At 33.5% G+C, this 19292-nt stretch overlaps 1 protein-coding gene across 1 annotated transcript in view; it reads right to left on the bottom strand.

The window, feature by feature from the left end:
* LOC128652765 (transient receptor potential cation channel subfamily M member 2) overlaps positions 1-19292 on the bottom strand; it is a 1288705-nt gene that overhangs the window by 760195 nt on the left and 509218 nt on the right. Inside the window, exon 6 of the mRNA XM_053705696.1 lies at positions 18729-18929. Within this exon, the coding sequence (XP_053561671.1) occupies positions 18729-18929 (201 nt within the window). The remainder of the gene's footprint in view (positions 1-18728; positions 18930-19292) is intronic.

Raw genomic sequence — 19292 nt, 5'->3', positions numbered from 1 at the left:
AAATTGTGTGTGTCTACAACTTCCCCAGTCCCACCAATGTTCACAAATGCAGCCCCTCTAATAAAAAAAAAAATCTATGCATCTCAACATTGTATTTCTTTGAATTTCAATAAAATTCAAAAAAAAAAAAAAAAAAAAAAAAATTTTTTTTTTTTTTTTTTTTTGGTGTCACCCCCTGGAGGGTGTCACCCGGGTGCGGCCCGCCCCCCCCGCCCCCCCCTTGTGACGCCACTGAGGTCACTAAAGAGAGGAATATAAATATGAGGTCACTAAAGAGAGGAATATAAATATGAGGTCACTAAAGAGAGGAATATAAATATGAGGTCACTAAAGAGAGGAATATAAATATGAGGGTCAGTAAAGAGAGGAATATAAATATGAGGTCAGTAAAGAGAGGAATATAAATATGAGGGTCACTAAAGAGAGGAATATAAATATGAGGGTCAGTAAAGAGAGGAATATAAATATGAGGGTCAGTAAAGAGAGGAATATAAATATGAGGTCAGTAAAGAGAGGAATATAAATATGAGGTCACTAAAGAGAGGAATATAAATATGAGGTCACTAAAGACAGGAATATAAATATGAGGTCACTAAAGAGAGGAATATAAATAAGAGGTCAGTAAAGGAATATAAATATGAGGGTCAGTAAAGAGAGGAATATAAATATGAGGTCAGTAAAGAGAGGAATATAAATATGAGGGTCACTAAAGAGAGGAATATAAATATGAGGGTCAGTAAAGAGAGGAATATAAATATGAGGGTCAGTAAAGAGAGGAATATAAATATGAGGTCAGTAAAGAGAGGAATATAAATATGAGGTCACTAAAGAGAGGAATATAAATATGAGGTCAGTAAAAAGAGGAATATAAATATGAGGGTCACTAAAGAGAGGAATATAAATATGAGGTCACTAAAGAGAGGAATATAAATATGAGGTAACTAAAAAGAGGAATATAAATATGGGGGTCACTAAAGAGAGGAATATAAATATGAGGTTCACTAAGGAGAGGAATATAAATATGGGGGACACTAAAGAGAAGAATATAAATATGAGGTAACTAAAGAGAGGAATATAAATATGAGGGTCAGTAAAGAGAAGAATATAAATATGAGGTCACTAAAGAGAGGAATATAAATATGAGGTCACTAAAGAGAGGAATATAAATATGAGGTCAGTAAAGAGAGGAATATAAATATGAGGTCAGTAAAGAGAGGAATATAAATATGAGGGTCACTAAAGAGAGGAATATAAATATGAGGGTCACTAAAGAGAGGAATATAAATAAGAGGTCACTAAAGAGAGGAATATAAATATGAGGGTTACTAAAGAGAGGAATATAAATATGAGGTCACGTAAAGAGAGGAATATAAATAAGAGGTCACTAAAGAGAGGAATATAAATATGAGGTCACTAAAGAGAGGAATATAAATATGAGGTCACTAAAGAGAGGAATATAAATATGAGGTCACTAAAGAGAGGAATATAAATATGAGGTCACTAAAGAGAGGAATATAAATATGAGGTCACTAAAGAGAGGAATATAAATATGAGGTCACTAAAGAGAGGAATATAAATATGAGGTCAGTAAAGAGAGGAATATAAATAAGAGGTCACTAAAGAGAGGAATATAAATATGAGGTCACTAAAGATGAGGAATATAAATATGAGGTCAGTAAAGAGAGGAATATAAATATGAGGTTACTAAAGAGAAGAATATAAATATGAGGTTACTAAAGAGAGGAATATAAATATGAGGTCAGTAAGAGAGGAATATAAATATGAGGGTCACTAAAGAGAGGAATATAAATATGGAGGTAACTAAAGAGAGGAATGTAAATATGAGGTCACTAAAGAGAGGAATATAAAATATGAGGGTCAGTAAAGAGAGGAATATAAATATGAGGTCAGTAAAGAGAGGAATATAAATAAGAGGTCAGTAAAGAGAGGAATATAAATATGGGGGGTCAGTAAAGAGAGGAATATAAATATGAGGGTCAGTAAAGAGAGGAATATAAATATGAGGGTCACTAAAGAGAGGAATATAAATATGAGGGTCACTAATGAGAGGAATATAAATATGAGGTCAGTAAAGAGAGGAATATAAATATGAGGGTCACTAAAGAGAGGAATATAAATATGAGGTCAGTAAAGAGAGGAATATAGATGAGGTCAGTAAAAAGAGAGGAATATAAATATGAGGGTCACTAAAGAGAGGAATATAAATATGAGGTTACTAAAGAGAGGAATATAAATATGAGGGTCACTAAAGAGAGGAATATAAATATGAGGTCAGTAAAGAGAGGAATATAAATATGAGGTCAGTAAAAGAGAGGAATATAAATATGAGGGTCACTAAAGAGAGGAATATAAATATGAGGTCACTAAAGAGAGGAATATAAATATGAGGTCAGTAAAGAGAGGAATATAAATATGAGGGTCAGTAAAGAGAGGAATTTAAATATGAGGGTTACTAAAGAGAGGAATATAAATATGAGGTCAGTAAAGAGAGGAATATAAATATGAGGTCAGTAAAGAGAGGAATATAAATAAGAGGTTACTAAAGAGAGGAATATAAATAAGAGGTTACTAAAGAGAGGAATATAAATATGAGGGTCACTAAAGAGAGGAATATAAATATGAGGTCACTAAAGAGAGGAATATAAATATGAGGTCAGTAAAGAGAGGAATATAAATATGAGGTTACTAAAGAGAGGAATATAAATATGAGGTCACTAAAGAGAGGAATATAAATATGAGGTCACTAAAGAGAGGAATATAAATATGAGGTCACTAAAGAGAGGAATATAAATAAGAGGTCAGTAAAGGAATATAAATATGAGGGTCAGTAAAGAGAGGAATATAAATATGAGGTCAGTAAAGAGAGGAATATAAATATGAGGGTCACTAAAGAGAGGAATATAAATATGAGGGTCAGTAAAGAGAGGAATATAAATATGAGGGTCAGTAAAGAGAGGAATATAAATATGAGGTCAGTAAAGAGAGGAATATAAATATGAGGTCACTAAAGAGAGGAATATAAATATGAGGTCACTAAAGACAGGAATATAAATATGAGGTCACTAAAGAGAGGAATATAAATAAGAGGTCAGTAAAGGAATATAAATATGAGGGTCAGTAAAGAGAGGAATATAAATATGAGGTCAGTAAAGAGAGGAATATAAATATGAGGGTCACTAAAGAGAGGAATATAAATATGAGGGTCAGTAAAGAGAGGAATATAAATATGAGGGTCAGTAAAGAGAGGAATATAAATATGAGGTCAGTAAAGAGAGGAATATAAATATGAGGTCACTAAAGAGAGGAATATAAATATGAGGTCAGTAAAAAGAGGAATATAAATATGAGGGTCACTAAAGAGAGGAATATAAATATGAGGTCACTAAAGAGAGGAATATAAATATGAGGTAACTAAAAAGAGGAATATAAATATGGGGGTCACTAAAGAGAGGAATATAAATATGAGGTTCACTAAGGAGAGGAATATAAATATGGGGGACACTAAAGAGAAGAATATAAATATGAGGTAACTAAAGAGAGGAATATAAATATGAGGGTCAGTAAAGAGAAGAATATAAATATGAGGTCACTAAAGAGAGGAATATAAATATGAGGTCACTAAAGAGAGGAATATAAATATGAGGTCAGTAAAGAGAGGAATATAAATATGAGGTCAGTAAAGAGAGGAATATAAATATGAGGGTCACTAAAGAGAGGAATATAAATATGAGGGTCACTAAAGAGAGGAATATAAATAAGAGGTCACTAAAGAGAGGAATATAAATATGAGGGTTACTAAAGAGAGGAATATAAATATGAGGTCAGTAAAGAGAGGAATATAAATAAGAGGTCACTAAAGAGAGGAATATAAATATGAGGTCACTAAAGAGAGGAATATAAATATGAGGTCACTAAAGAGAGGAATATAAATATGAGGTCACTAAAGAGAGGAATATAAATATGAGGTCACTAAAGAGAGGAATATAAATATGAGGTCACTAAAGAGAGGAATATAAATATGAGGTCACTAAAGAGAGGAATATAAATATGAGGTCAGTAAAGAGAGGAATATAAATAAGAGGTCACTAAAGAGAGGAATATAAATATGAGGTCACTAAAGAGAGGAATATAAATATGAGGTCAGTAAAGAGAGGAATATAAATATGAGGTTACTAAAGAGAAGAATATAAATATGAGGTTACTAAAGAGAGGAATATAAATATGAGGTCAGTAAAGAGAGGAATATAAATATGAGGGTCACTAAAGAGAGGAATATAAATATGAGGTAACTAAAGAGAGGAATGTAAATATGAGGTCACTAAAGAGAGGAATATAAATATGAGGGTCAGTAAAGAGAGGAATATAAATATGAGGTCAGTAAAGAGAGGAATATAAATAAGAGGTCAGTAAAGAGAGGAATATAAATATGGGGTCAGTAAAGAGAGGAATATAAATATGAGGTCAGTAAAGAGAGGAATATAAATATGAGGGTCACTAAAGAGAGGAATATAAATATGAGGGTCACTAAAGAGAGGAATATAAATATGAGGTCAGTAAAGAGAGGAATATAAATATGAGGTAACTAAAGAGAGGAATATAAATATGAGGTCAGTAAAGAGAGGAATATAGATGAGGTCAGTAAAAAGAGAGGAATATAAATATGAGGGTCACTAAAGAGAGGAATATAAATATGAGGTTACTAAAGAGAGGAATATAAATATGAGGGTCACTAAAGAGAGGAATATAAATATGAGGTCAGTAAAGAGAGGAATATAAATATGAGGTCAGTAAAAAGAGAGGAATATAAATATGAGGGTCACTAAAGAGAGGAATATAAATATGAGGTCACTAAAGAGAGGAATATAAATATGAGGTCAGTAAAGAGAGGAATATAAATATGAGGGTCAGTAAAGAGAGGAATTTAAATATGAGGGTTACTAAAGAGAGGAATATAAATATGAGGTCAGTAAAGAGAGGAATATAAATATGAGGTCAGTAAAGAGAGGAATATAAATAAGAGGTTACTAAAGAGAGGAATATAAATAAGAGGTTACTAAAGAGAGGAATATAAATATGAGGGTCACTAAAGAGAGGAATATAAATATGAGGTCACTAAAGAGAGGAATATAAATATGAGGTCAGTAAAGAGAGGAATATAAATATGAGGTTACTAAAGAGAGGAATATAAATATGAGGTCAGTAAAGAGAGGAATATAAATATGAGGTTACTAAAGAGAGGAATATAAATATGAGGTTACTAAAGAGAGGAATATAAATAAGAGGTTACTAAAGAGAGGAATATAAATATGAGGTAACTAAAGAGAGGAATATAAATATGAGGTAACTAAAGAGAGGAATATAAATATGAGGTAACTAAAGAGAGGAATATAAATATGAGGTTACTAAAGAGAGGAATATAAATATGAGGTTACTAAAGAGAGGAATATAAATATGAGGTTACTAAAGAGAGGAATATAAATATGAGGTTACTAAAGAGAGGAATATAAATAAGAGGTCAGTAAAGAGAGGAATATAAATATGAGGTTACTAAAGAGAGGAATATAAATATGAGGTCAGTAAAGAGAGGAATATAAATATGAGGGTTACTAAAGAGAGGAATATAAATATGAGGGTCAGTAAAGAGAGGAATATAAATATGAGGGTTACTAAAGAGAGGAATATAAATATGAGGTCATTAAAGAGAGGAATATAAATATGAGGGTCACTAAAGAGAGGAATATAAATATGAGGTCAGTAAAGAGAGGAATATAAATATGAGGTCAGTAAAGAGAGGAATATAAATATGAGGGTCACTAAAGAGAGGAATATAAATATGAGGTCACTAAAGAGAGGAGTATAAATATGAGGTAACTAAAGAGAGGAATATAAATATGAGGTCACTAAAGAGAGGAATATAAATATGAGGTCACTAAAGAGAGGAATATAAATATGAGGTCACTAAAGAGAGGAATATAAATTTGAGGTCAGTAAAGAGAGGAATATAAACATGAGGTCAGTAAAGAGAGGAATATAAATATGAGGTCACTAAAGAGAGGAATATAAATATGAGGTCAGTAAAGAGAGGAATATAAATATGAGGTCACTAAAGAGAGGAATATAAATATGAGGTCAGTAAAGAGAGGAATATAAATATGAGGTCACTAAAGAGAGGAATATAAATATGAGGTCAGTAAAGAGAGGAATATAAATATGAGGTAACTAAAGAGAGGAATATAAATATGAGGTCAGTAAAGAGAGGAATATAAATATGAGGTCACTAAAGAGAGGAATATAAATATGAGGTCAGTAAAGAGAGGAATATAAATATGAGGTCAGTAAAGAGAGGAATATAAATATGAGGTCAGTAAAGAGAGGAATATAAATATGAGGGTCACTAAAGAGAGGAATATAAATATGAGGTCACTAAAGAGAGGAATATAAATATGAGGTCACTAAAGAGAGGAATATAAATATGAGGTCACTAAAGAGAGGAATATAAATATGAGGTCACTAAAGAGAGGAATATAAATATGAGGTCACTAAAGACAGGAATATAAATATGAGGTCACTAAAGACAGGAATATAAATATGAGGTCAGTAAAGAGAGGAATATAAATATGAGGGTCAGTAAAGAGAGGAATATAAATATGAGGGTCAGTAAAAAGAGGAATATAAATATGAGGGTTACTAAAGAGAGGAATATAAATATGAGGGTCACTAAAGAGAGGAATATAAATATGAGGGTCACTAAAGAGAGGAATATAAATATGAGGGTCAGCAAAGAGAGGAATATAAATATGAGGTCACTAAAGAGAGGAATATAAATATGAGGTTACTAAAGAGAGGAATATAAATATGAGGTTACTAAAGAGAGGAATATAAATATGAGGTCAGTAAAGAGAGGAATATAAATATGAGGTCAGTAAAGAGAGGAATAGAAATATGAGGTCAGTAAAGAGAGGAATATAAATATGAGGTCAGTAAAAAGAGAGGAATATAAATATGAGGGTCACTAAAGAGAGGAATATAAATATGAGGGTCAGTAAAGAGAGGAATATAAATATGAGGGTCAGTAAAGAGAGGAATATAAATATGAGGTCAGTAAAGAGAGGAATATAAATATGAGGGTCACTAAAGAGAGGAATATAAATATGAGGTCAGTAAAGAGAGGAATATAAATATGAGGGTCACTAAAGACAGGAATATAAATATGAGGTCAGTAAAGAGAGGAATATAAATATGAGGTCAGTAAAAAGACAGGAATATAAATATGAGGTCACTAAAGAGAGGAATATAAATATGAGGTCACTAAAGAGAGGAATATAAATATGAGGTCACTAAAGAGAGGAATATAAATATGAGGTAACTAAAGAGAGGAATATAAATATGAGGGTCAGTAAAGAGAGGAATATAAATATGAGGTCACTAAAGAGAGGAATATAAATATGAGGGTCACTAAAGAGAGGAATATAAATATGAGGTCACTAAAGAGAGGAATATAAATATGAGGGTCACTAAAGAGAGGAATATAAATATGAGTGTCACTAAAGAGAGGAATATAAATATGAGGTCACTAAAGAGAGGAATATAAATATGAGGGTCACTAAAGAGAGGAATATAAATATGAGGTCACTAAAGAGAGGAATATAAATATGAGGGTCACTAAAGAGAGGAATATAAATATGAGGGTCACTAAAGAGAGGAATATAAATATGAGGTCACTAAAGAGAGGAATATAAATATGAGGTCACTAAAGAGAGGAATATAAATATGAGGGTTACTAAAGAGAGGAATATAAATATGAGGTCAGTAAAGAGAGGAATATAAATATGAGGGTCACTAAGAGAGGAATATAAATATGAGGTCAGTAAAGAGAGGAATATAAATATGAGGTCACTAAAGAGAGGAATATAAATATGAGGGTTACTAAAGAGAGGAATATAAATATGAGGGTCACTAAAGAGAGGAATATAAATATGAGGTCACTAAAGACAGGAATATAAATATGAGGGTCAGTAAAGAGAGGAATATAAATATGAGGTCACTAAAGAGAGGAATATAAATATGAGGTCACTAAAGAGAGGAATATAAATATGAGGGTCAGTAAAGAGAGGAATATAAATATGAGGGTCACTAAAGAGAGGAATATAAATATGAGGTCACTAAAGAGAGGAATATAAATATGAGGTCACTAAAGAGAGGAATATAAATATGAGGTCAGTAAAGAGAGGAATATAAATATGAGGTCAGTAAAAAGAGGAATATAAATATGAGGGTCACTAAAGAGAGGAATATAAATATGAGGGTCAGTAAAAAGAGGAATATAAATATGAGGTTACTAAAGAGAGGAATATAAATATGAGGGTCACTAAAGAGAGGAATATAAATATGAGGTCACTAAAGAGAGGAATATAAATATGAGGTCACTAAAGAGAGGAATATAAATATGAGGTCACTAAAGAGAGGAATATAAATATGAGGTCAGTAAAGAGAGGAATATAAATATGAGGGTCAGTAAAAAGAGAGGAATATAAATATGAGGGTTACTAAAGAGAGGAATATAAATATGAGGTCACTAAAGACAGGAATATAAATATGAGGTCACTAAAGAGAGGAATATAAATATGAGGGTTACTAAAGAGAGGAATATAAATATGAGGGTTACTAAAGAGAGGAATATAAATATGAGGGTCACTAAAGAGAGGAATATAAATATGAGGGTCACTAAAGAGAGGAATATAAATATGAGGGTTACTAAAGAGAGGAATATAAATATGAGGTCACTAAAGACAGGAATATAAATATGAGGGTTACTAAAGAGAGGAATATAAATATGAGGGTTACTAAAGAGAGGAATATAAATATGAGGGTCACTTAAGAGAGGAATATAAATATGAGGTCAGTAAAGAGAGGAATATAAATATGAGGGTCACTAAAGAGAGGAATATAAATATGAGGTCACTAAAGAGAGGAATATAAATATGAGGTCACTAAAGAGAGGAATATAAATATGAGGTCAGTAAAGAGAGGAATATAAATATGAGGGTTACTAAAGAGAGGAATATAAATATGAGGTAACTAAAGAGAGGAATATAAATATGAGGGTCACTAAAGAGAGGAATATAAATATGAGGGTCACTAAAGAGAGGAATATAAATATGAGGGTCACTAAAGAGAGGAATATAAATATGAGGGTTACTAAAGAGAGGAATATAAATATGAGGGTCACTAAAGAGAGGAATATAAATATGAGGGTCACTAAAGAGAGGAATATAAATATGAGGTCAGTAAAGAGAGGAATATAAATATGAGGTAACTAAAGAGAGGAATATAAATATGAGGGTCACTAAAGAGAGGAATATAAATATGAGGGTCAGTAAAGAGAGGAATATAAATATGAGGGTCACTAAAGAGAGGAATATAAATATGAGATCACTAAAGAGAGGAATATAAATATGAGGGTCACTAAAGAGAGGAATATAAATATGAGGTCAGTAAAAAGAGGAATATAAATATGAGGGTCACTAAAGAGAGGAATATAAATATGAGGTCAGTAAAGAGAGGAATATAAATATGAGGTCACTAAAGAGAGGAATATAAATATGAGGGTTACTAAAGAGAGGAATATAAATATGAGGGTCACTAAAGAGAGGAATATAAATATGAGGTCACTAAAGACAGGAATATAAATATGAGGGTCAGTAAAGAGAGGAATATAAATATGAGGTCACTAAAGAGAGGAATATAAATATGAGGTCACTAAAGAGAGGAATATAAATATGATGGTCAGTAAAGAGAGGAATATAAATATGAGGGTCACTAAAGAGAGGAATATAAATATGAGGTCACTAAAGAGAGGAATATAAATATGAGGTCACTAAAGAGAGGAATATAAATATGAGGTCAGTAAAGAGAGGAATATAAATATGAGGTCACTAAAGAGAGGAATATAAATATGAGGTCACTAAAGAGAGGAATATAAATATGAGGTCAGTAAAGAGAGGAATATAAATATGAGGTCAGTAAAAAGAGGAATATAAATATGAGGGTCACTAAAGAGAGGAATATAAATATGAGGGTCAGTAAAAAGAGGAATATAAATATGAGGGTTACTAAAGAGAGGAATATAAATATGAGGTCAGTAAAGAGAGGAATATAAATATGAGGTCACTAAAGAGAGGAATATAAATATGAGGGTTACTAAAGAGAGGAATATAAATATGAGGGTCAGTAAAGAGAGGAATATAAATATGAGGTCACTAAAGAGAGGAATATAAATATGAGGTCACTAAAGAGAGGAATATAAATATGAGGTCACTAAAGAGAGGAATATAAATATGAGGTCAGTAAAGAGAGGAATATAAATATGAGGTCAGTAAAAAGAGAGGAATATAAATATGAGGGTTACTAAAGAGAGGAATATAAATATGAGGTCACTAAAGACAGGAATATAAATATGAGGTCACTAAAGAGAGGAATATAAATATGAGGGTTACTAAAGAGAGGAATATAAATATGAGGGTTACTAAAGAGAGGAATATAAATATGAGGGTCACTAAAGAGAGGAATATAAATATGAGGGTCACTAAAGAGAGGAATATAAATATGAGGGTTACTAAAGAGAGGAATATAAATATGAGGTCACTAAAGACAGGAATATAAATATGAGGGTTACTAAAGAGAGGAATATAAATATGAGGGTTACTAAAGAGAGGAATATAAATATGAGGGTCACTAAAGAGAGGAATATAAATATGAGGTCAGTAAAGAGAGGAATATAAATATGAGGGTCACTAAAGAGAGGAATATAAATATGAGGTCACTAAAGAGAGGAATATAAATATGAGGTCACTAAAGAGAGGAATATAAATATGAGGTCAGTAAAGAGAGGAATATAAATATGAGGTAACTAAAGAGAGGAATATAAATATGAGGTCACTAAAGAGAGGAATATAAATATGAGGTCACTAAAGAGAGGAATATAAATATGAGGTCACTAAAGAGAGGAATATAAATATGAGGTCACTAAAAAGAGGAATATAAATATGAGGGTTACTAAAGAGAGGAATATAAATATGAGGGTCAGTAAAGAGAGGAATATAAATATGAGGTTACTAAAGAGAGGAATATAAATAAGAGGTCAGTAAAGAGAGGAATATAAATATGAGGTTACTAAAGAGAGGAATATAAATATGAGGGTCACTAAAGAGAGGAATATAAATATGAGGGTTACTAAAGAGAGGAATATAAATATGAGGGTCAGTAAAGAGAGGAATATAAATATGAGGTAACTAAAGAGAGGAATATAAATATGAGGGTCACTAAAGAGAGGAATATAAATATGAGGGTCACTAAAGAGAGGAATATAAATATGAGGGTCACTAAAGAGAGGAATATAAATATGAGGGTTACTAAAGAGAGGAATATAAATATGAGGGTCACTAAAGAGAGGAATATAAATATGAGGGTCACTAAAGAGAGGAATATAAATATGAGGTCAGTAAAGAGAGGAATATAAATATGAGGTAACTAAAGAGAGGAATATAAATATGAGGGTCACTAAAGAGAGGAATATAAATATGAGGGTCAGTAAAGAGAGGAATATAAATATGAGGGTCACTAAAGAGAGGAATATAAATATGAGATCACTAAAGAGAGGAATATAAATATGAGGGTCACTAAAGAGAGGAATATAAATATGAGGGTCACTAAAGAGAGGAATATAAATATGAGGGTCAGTAAAGAGAGGAATATAAATATGAGGTCACTAAAGACAGGAATATAAATATGAGGTCACTAAAGAGAGGAATATAAATATGAGGTCACTAAAGAGAGGAATATAAATATGAGGGTCACTAAAGACAGGAATATAAATATGAGGTCACTAAAGAGAGGAATATAAATATGAGGGTCACTAAAGAGAGGAATATAAATATGAGGGTCACTAAAGACAGGAATATAAATATGAGGTCACTAAAGAGAGGAATATAAATATGAGGGTCACTAAAGAGAGGAATATAAATATGAGGGTCACTAAAGACAGGAATATAAATATGAGGTCACTAAAGAGAGGAATATAAATATGAGGGTCACTAAAGAGAGGAATATAAATATGAGGTCACTAAAGAGAGGAATATAAATATGAGGTCACTAAAGAGAGGAATATAAATATGAGGGTCACTAAAGACAGGAATATAAATATGAGGTCAGTAAAGAGAGGAATATAAATATGAGGTCACTAAAGAGAGGAATATAAATATGAGGTCAGTAAAGAGAGGAATATAAATATGAGGTCACTAAAGAGAGGAATATAAATATGAGGTCAGTAAACAGAGGAATATAAATATGAGGTCACTAAAGAGAGGAATATAAATATGAGGTCAGTAAAGAGAGGAATATAAATATGAGGTCACTAAAGAGAGGAATATAAATATGAGGTCAGTAAATAGAGGAATATAAATATGAGGGTTATTAAAGAGAGGAATATAAATATGAGGTCACTGAAGAGAGGAATATAAATTTTGGGGTCACTAAAGTCAGGAGTATTAATATGTGGTCAATAAAGAGGAGGGTTCATTAAATATATTTCATATATGTTGGTTGGAAACACACACATTTGTATAACTTCGAGTATATAAGGGGGTACATAAATAAATGTACAGGGCATTAGTATGAGGGTCAGTACATTACATTTGTATAACTTCGAGTATATAAGGGGGTACATAAATAAATGTACAGGGCATTAGTATGAGGATCAGTACATTACATTTGTATAACTTCGAGTATATAAGGGGGTACATAAATAAATGTACAGGGCATTAGTATGAGGATCAGTACATTACATTTGTATAACTTCGAGTATATAAGGGGGTACATAAATAAATGTACAGGGCATTAGTATGAGGGTCAGTACATTACATCTGCATAACTGGGGGTACATAAGGGGGGTACATAAATAAATGTACAGGGCATTAGTATGAGGGTCAGTACATTACATCTGTATAACTGGGGGGTACATAAGGGGGGTACATAAATAAATGTACAGGGAATTAGTATGAGGGTCAGTACATTACATCTGTATAACTGGGGGGTACATAAGGGGGGTACATAAATAAACGTACAGGGCATTAGTATGAGGGTCAGTACATTACATCTGTATAACTGGGGGTACATAAGGGGGGTACATAAATAAACGTACAGGGCATTAGTATGAGGGTCAGTACATTACATCTGTATAACTGGGGGTACATAAGGGGGGTACATAAATAAACGTACAGGGCATTAGTATGAGGGTCAGTACATTACATCTGTATAACTGGGGTACATAAGGGGGGTACATAAATAAACGTACAGGGCATTAGTATGAGGGTCAGTACATTACATCTGTATAACTGGGGGTACATAAGGGGTACGTAAATAAACGTACAGGGTATTAGTATGAGGGTCAGTACATTACATCTGTATAACTGGGGGTACATAAGGGGGTACATAAATAAACGTACAGGGCATTAGTATGAGGGTCAGTACATTACATCTGTATAACTGGGGGTACATAAATAAATGTACAGGGCATTAGTATGAGGGTCAGTACATTACATCTGTATAACTGGGGGTACATAAGGGGTACATAAATAAACATACAGGGCATTAGTATGAGGATCAGTACATTACATCTGTATAACTTGGGGTACATAAGGGGGGTACATAAATAAACGTACAGGGCATTAGTATGAGGGTCAGTACATCACATCTGTATAACTGGGGGTACATAAGGGGGTACATAAATAAACGTACAGGGCATTAGTATGAGGGTCATTACATTACATCTGTATAACTTGGGGTACATAAGGGGGGGTACATAAATAAACGTACAGGGCATTAGTATGAGGGTCAGTACATCACATCTGTATAACTGGGGGTACATAAGGGGGTACATAAATAAACGTACAGGGCATTAGTATGAGGGTCAGTACATTACATCTGTATAACTGGGGGTACATAAGGGGGGTACATAAATAAATGTACAGGGCATTAGTATGAGGGTCAGTACATTACATCTGTATAACTGGGGGGTACATAAGGGGGGTACATAAATAAACGTACAGGGCATTAGTATGAGGGTCAGTACATTACATCTGTATAACTGGGGGGTACATACGGGGGGTACATAAATAAAACATACAGGGCATTAGTATGAGTGTCAGTACATTACATCTGTATAACTGGGGTACATAAGGGGGGGTACATAAATAAACGTACAGGGCATTAGTATGAGGGTCAGTACATTACATCTGTATAACTGGGGTACATAAGGGGGGGGTACATAAATAAACGTACAGGGCATTAGTATGAGGGTCAGTACATTACATCTGTATAACTGGGGTACATAAGGGGGGTACATAAATAAACGTACAGGGCATTAGTATGAGGGTCAGTACATTACATCTGTATAACTGGGGGTACATAAGGGGGTACATAAATAAATGTACAGGGCATTAGTATGAGGGTCAGTACATTACATCTGTATAACTGGGGGTACATAACGGGGGTACATAAATAAATGTACAGGGCATTAGTATGAGGGTCAGTACATTACATCTGTATAACTGGGGGTACATAAGGGGGTACATAAATAAACGTACAGGGCATTAGTATCAGGGTCAGTACATTACATCTGTATAACTGGGGGGTACATAAGGGGGTACATAAATAAACGTTCAGGGCATTAGTATGAGGGTCTGTAAATTACATCTGTATAACTGGGGGTACATAAGGGGGTACATAAATAAACGTACAGGGCATTAGTATGAGGGTCAGTACATTACATCTGTATAACTGGGGGGTACATAAGGGGGTACATAAATAAACGTACAGGGCATTAGTATGAGGGTCAGTACATTACATCTGTATAACTGGGGGGTACATAAGGGGGTACATAAATAAACGTACAGGGCATTAGTATGAGGGTCAGTACATTACATCTGTATAACTGGGGGTACATAAGGGGGGTACATAAATAAACGTACAGGGCATTAGTATGAGGGTCAGTACATTACATCTGTATAACTGGGGTACATAAGGGGGGTACATAAATAAATGTACAGGGCATTAGTATGAGGATCAGTACATTACATTTGTATAACTTCGTGTACATAAGGGGGTACATAAATAAACGTACAGGGCATTAGTATGAGGGTCAGTACATTACATCTGTATAACTGGGGTACATAAGGGGGTACATAAATAAACGTACAGGGCATTAGTATGAGGGTCAGTACATTATATCTGTATAACTGGGGGTACATAAGGGGGGTACATAAATAAACATACAGGGCATTAGTATGAGGGTCAGTACATTACATCTGTATAACTGGGGGTATATAAATATGAGGTTACTAAAGAGAGGAATATAAATAAGAGGTCAGTAAAGAGAGGAATATAAATATGAGGTTACTAAAGAGAGGAATATAAATATGAGGGTCACTAAAGAGAGGAATATAAATATGAGGGTTACTAAAGAGAGGAATATAAATATGAGGGTCAGTAAAGAGAGGAATATAAATATGAGGTAACTAAAGAGAGGAATATAAATATGAGGGTCACTAAAGAGAGGAATATAAATATGAGGGTCACTAAAGAGAGGAATATAAATATGAGGGTCACTAAAGAGAGGAATATAAATATGAGGGTTACTAAAGAGAGGAATATAAATATGAGGGTCACTAAAGAGAGGAATATAAATATGAGGGTCACTAAAGAGAGGAATATAAATATGAGGTCAGTAAAGAGAGGAATATAAATATGAGGTAACTAAAGAGAGGAATATAAATATGAGGGTCACTAAAGAGAGGAATATAAATATGAGGGTCAGTAAAGAGAGGAATATAAATATGAGGGTCACTAAAGAGAGGAATATAAATATGAGATCACTAAAGAGAGGAATATAAATATGAGGGTCACTAAAGAGAGGAATATAAATATGAGGGTCACTAAAGAGAGGAATATAAATATGAGGGTCAGTAAAGAGAGGAATATAAATATGAGGTCACTAAAGACAGGAATATAAATATGAGGTCACTAAAGAGAGGAATATAAATATGAGGTCACTAAAGAGAGGAATATAAATATGAGGGTCACTAAAGACAGGAATATAAATATGAGGTCACTAAAGAGAGGAATATAAATATGAGGGTCACTAAAGAGAGGAATATAAATATGAGGGTCACTAAAGACAGGAATATAAATATGAGGTCACTAAAGAGAGGAATATAAATATGAGGGTCACTAAAGAGAGGAATATAAATATGAGGGTCACTAAAGACAGGAATATAAATATGAGGTCACTAAAGAGAGGAATATAAATATGAGGGTCACTAAAGAGAGGAATATAAATATGAGGTCACTAAAGAGAGGAATATAAATATGAGGTCACTAAAGAGAGGAATATAAATATGAGGGTCACTAAAGACAGGAATATAAATATGAGGTCAGTAAAGAGAGGAATATAAATATGAGGTCACTAAAGAGAGGAATATAAATATGAGGTCAGTAAAGAGAGGAATATAAATATGAGGTCACTAAAGAGAGGAATATAAATATGAGGTCAGTAAACAGAGGAATATAAATATGAGGTCACTAAAGAGAGGAATATAAATATGAGGTCAGTAAAGAGAGGAATATAAATATGAGGTCACTAAAGAGAGGAATATAAATATGAGGTCAGTAAATAGAGGAATATAAATATGAGGGTTATTAAAGAGAGGAATATAAATATGAGGTCACTGAAGAGAGGAATATAAATTTTGGGGTCACTAAAGTCAGGAGTATTAATATGTGGTCAATAAAGAGGAGGGTTCATTAAATATATTTCATATATGTTGGTTGGAAACACACACATTTGTATAACTTCGAGTATATAAGGGGGTACATAAATAAATGTACAGGGCATTAGTATGAGGGTCAGTACATTACATTTGTATAACTTCGAGTATATAAGGGGGTACATAAATAAATGTACAGGGCATTAGTATGAGGATCAGTACATTACATTTGTATAACTTCGAGTATATAAGGGGGTACATAAATAAATGTACAGGGCATTAGTATGAGGGTCAGTACATTACATCTGCATAACTGGGGGTACATAACGGGGGTACATAAATAAATGTACAGGGCATTAGTATGAGGGTCAGTACATTACATCTGTATAACTGGGGGTACATAAGGGGGTACATAAATAAACGTACAGGGCATTAGTATCAGGGTCAGTACATTACATCTGTATAACTGGGGGGTACATAAGGGGGTACATAAATAAACGTTCAGGGCATTAGTATGAGGGTCTGTAAATTACATCTGTATAACTGGGGGTACATAAGGGGGTACATAAATAAACGTACAGGGCATTAGTATGAGGGTCAGTACATTACATCTGTATAACTGGGGGGTACATAAGGGGGTACATAAATAAACGTACAGGGCATTAGTATGAGGGTCAGTACATTACATCTGTATAACTGGGGGGTACATAAGGGGGTACATAAATAAACGTACAGGGCATTAGTATGAGGGTCAGTACATTACATCTGTATAACTGGGGGTACATAAGGGGGGTACATAAATAAACGTACAGGGCATTAGTATGAGGGTCAGTACATTACATCTGTATAACTGGGGTACATAAGGGGGGTACATAAATAAATGTACAGGGCATTAGTATGAGGATCAGTACATTACATTTGTATAACTTCGTGTACATAAGGGGGTACATAAATAAACGTACAGGGCATTAGTATGAGGGTCAGTACATTACATCTGTATAACTGGGGTACATAAGGGGGTACATAAATAAACGTACAGGGCATTAGTATGAGGGTCAGTACATTATATCTGTATAACTGGGGGTACATAAGGGGGGTACATAAATAAACATACAGGGCATTAGTATGAGGGTCAGTACATTACATCTGTATAACTGGGGGTACATAAGGGGGGTACATAAATAAATGTACAGGGCATTAGTATGAGGGTCAGTACATTACATCTGTATAACTGGGGGTACATAAGGGGGTACATAAATAAATGTACAGGGCATTAGTATAAGGGTCAGTACATTACATCTGTATAACTGGGGTACATAAGGGGGGTACATAAATAAACGTACAGGGCATTAGTATGAGGGTCAGTACATTACATCTGTATAACTGGGGGTACATAAGGGGGTACATAAATAAATGTACAGGGCATTAGTATGAGGGTCAGTACATTACATCTGTATAACTGGGGTACATAAGGGGGGTACATAAATAAACGTACAGGGCATTAGTATGAGGGTCATTACATTACATCTGTATAACTGGGGGGTACATAAGGGGGGTACATAAATAAACATACAGGGCATTAGTATGAGGGTCAGTACATTACATCTGTATAACTGGGGGGTACATAAGGGGGGTACATAAATAAACGTACAGGGCATTATTATGAGGGTCAGTACATTATATCTGTATAACTGGGGGTACATAAGGGGGGTACATAAATAAACGTACAGGGCATTATTATGAGGGTCAGTACATTACATTTGGCCATAACAAATAGAATTAGGGTGACACATTGTGACTCTGTAAAGCAGTAGTTGGTACCACTTGGGTTCTACATATGAATTGTTTGATCTTTGAGGATCGTGTTTAGAACTGAAGTGGTCTCACCTTCTTTGTCCAGGACACAATCTGGGTCTCCGTGAAGCTCTCGTAGGTGTCCTGGAAAAGGTTTTGAAGCTTGTCCTTAACCAGAGATATGGTGACTCTGGATGGGCTGAAGTGCGCTACCTGTGCGATTATATCAGCAACACGTCCTGAGCCTTCCACGATGACACACGGGGTGTTATTACACATGGAGTTGTATATGGTCTGAGTATTAGAGACGGACAGACAGACAATGTTATCTGCTCTTTAGTAATTTATACACATTACAGACAGACAGACAATGTTATCAGCTCTTTAGTAATTTATACACATTACAGACAGACAGACAGACAATGTTATCAGCTCTTTAGTAATTTATACACATTACAGACAGACAATGTTATCAGCTCTTTAGTAATTTATACACATTGCAGACAGACAGACAATGTTATCAGCTCTTTAGTAATTTATACACATTACAGACAGACAGACAATGTTATTAGCTCTTTAGTAATTTATACACATTACAGACAGACAGACAATGTTATCAGCTCTTTAGTAATTTATACACATTACAGACAGACAGAC

Source organism: Bombina bombina, chromosome 3 (genome assembly GCF_027579735.1).
Source record: "Bombina bombina isolate aBomBom1 chromosome 3, aBomBom1.pri, whole genome shotgun sequence".
Classification (NCBI taxonomy): domain Eukaryota; kingdom Metazoa; phylum Chordata; class Amphibia; order Anura; family Bombinatoridae; genus Bombina; species Bombina bombina.
The sequence above is the reverse complement of the archived record's forward strand: the minus strand, read 5'-3'. Positions and strand labels throughout refer to the sequence as shown.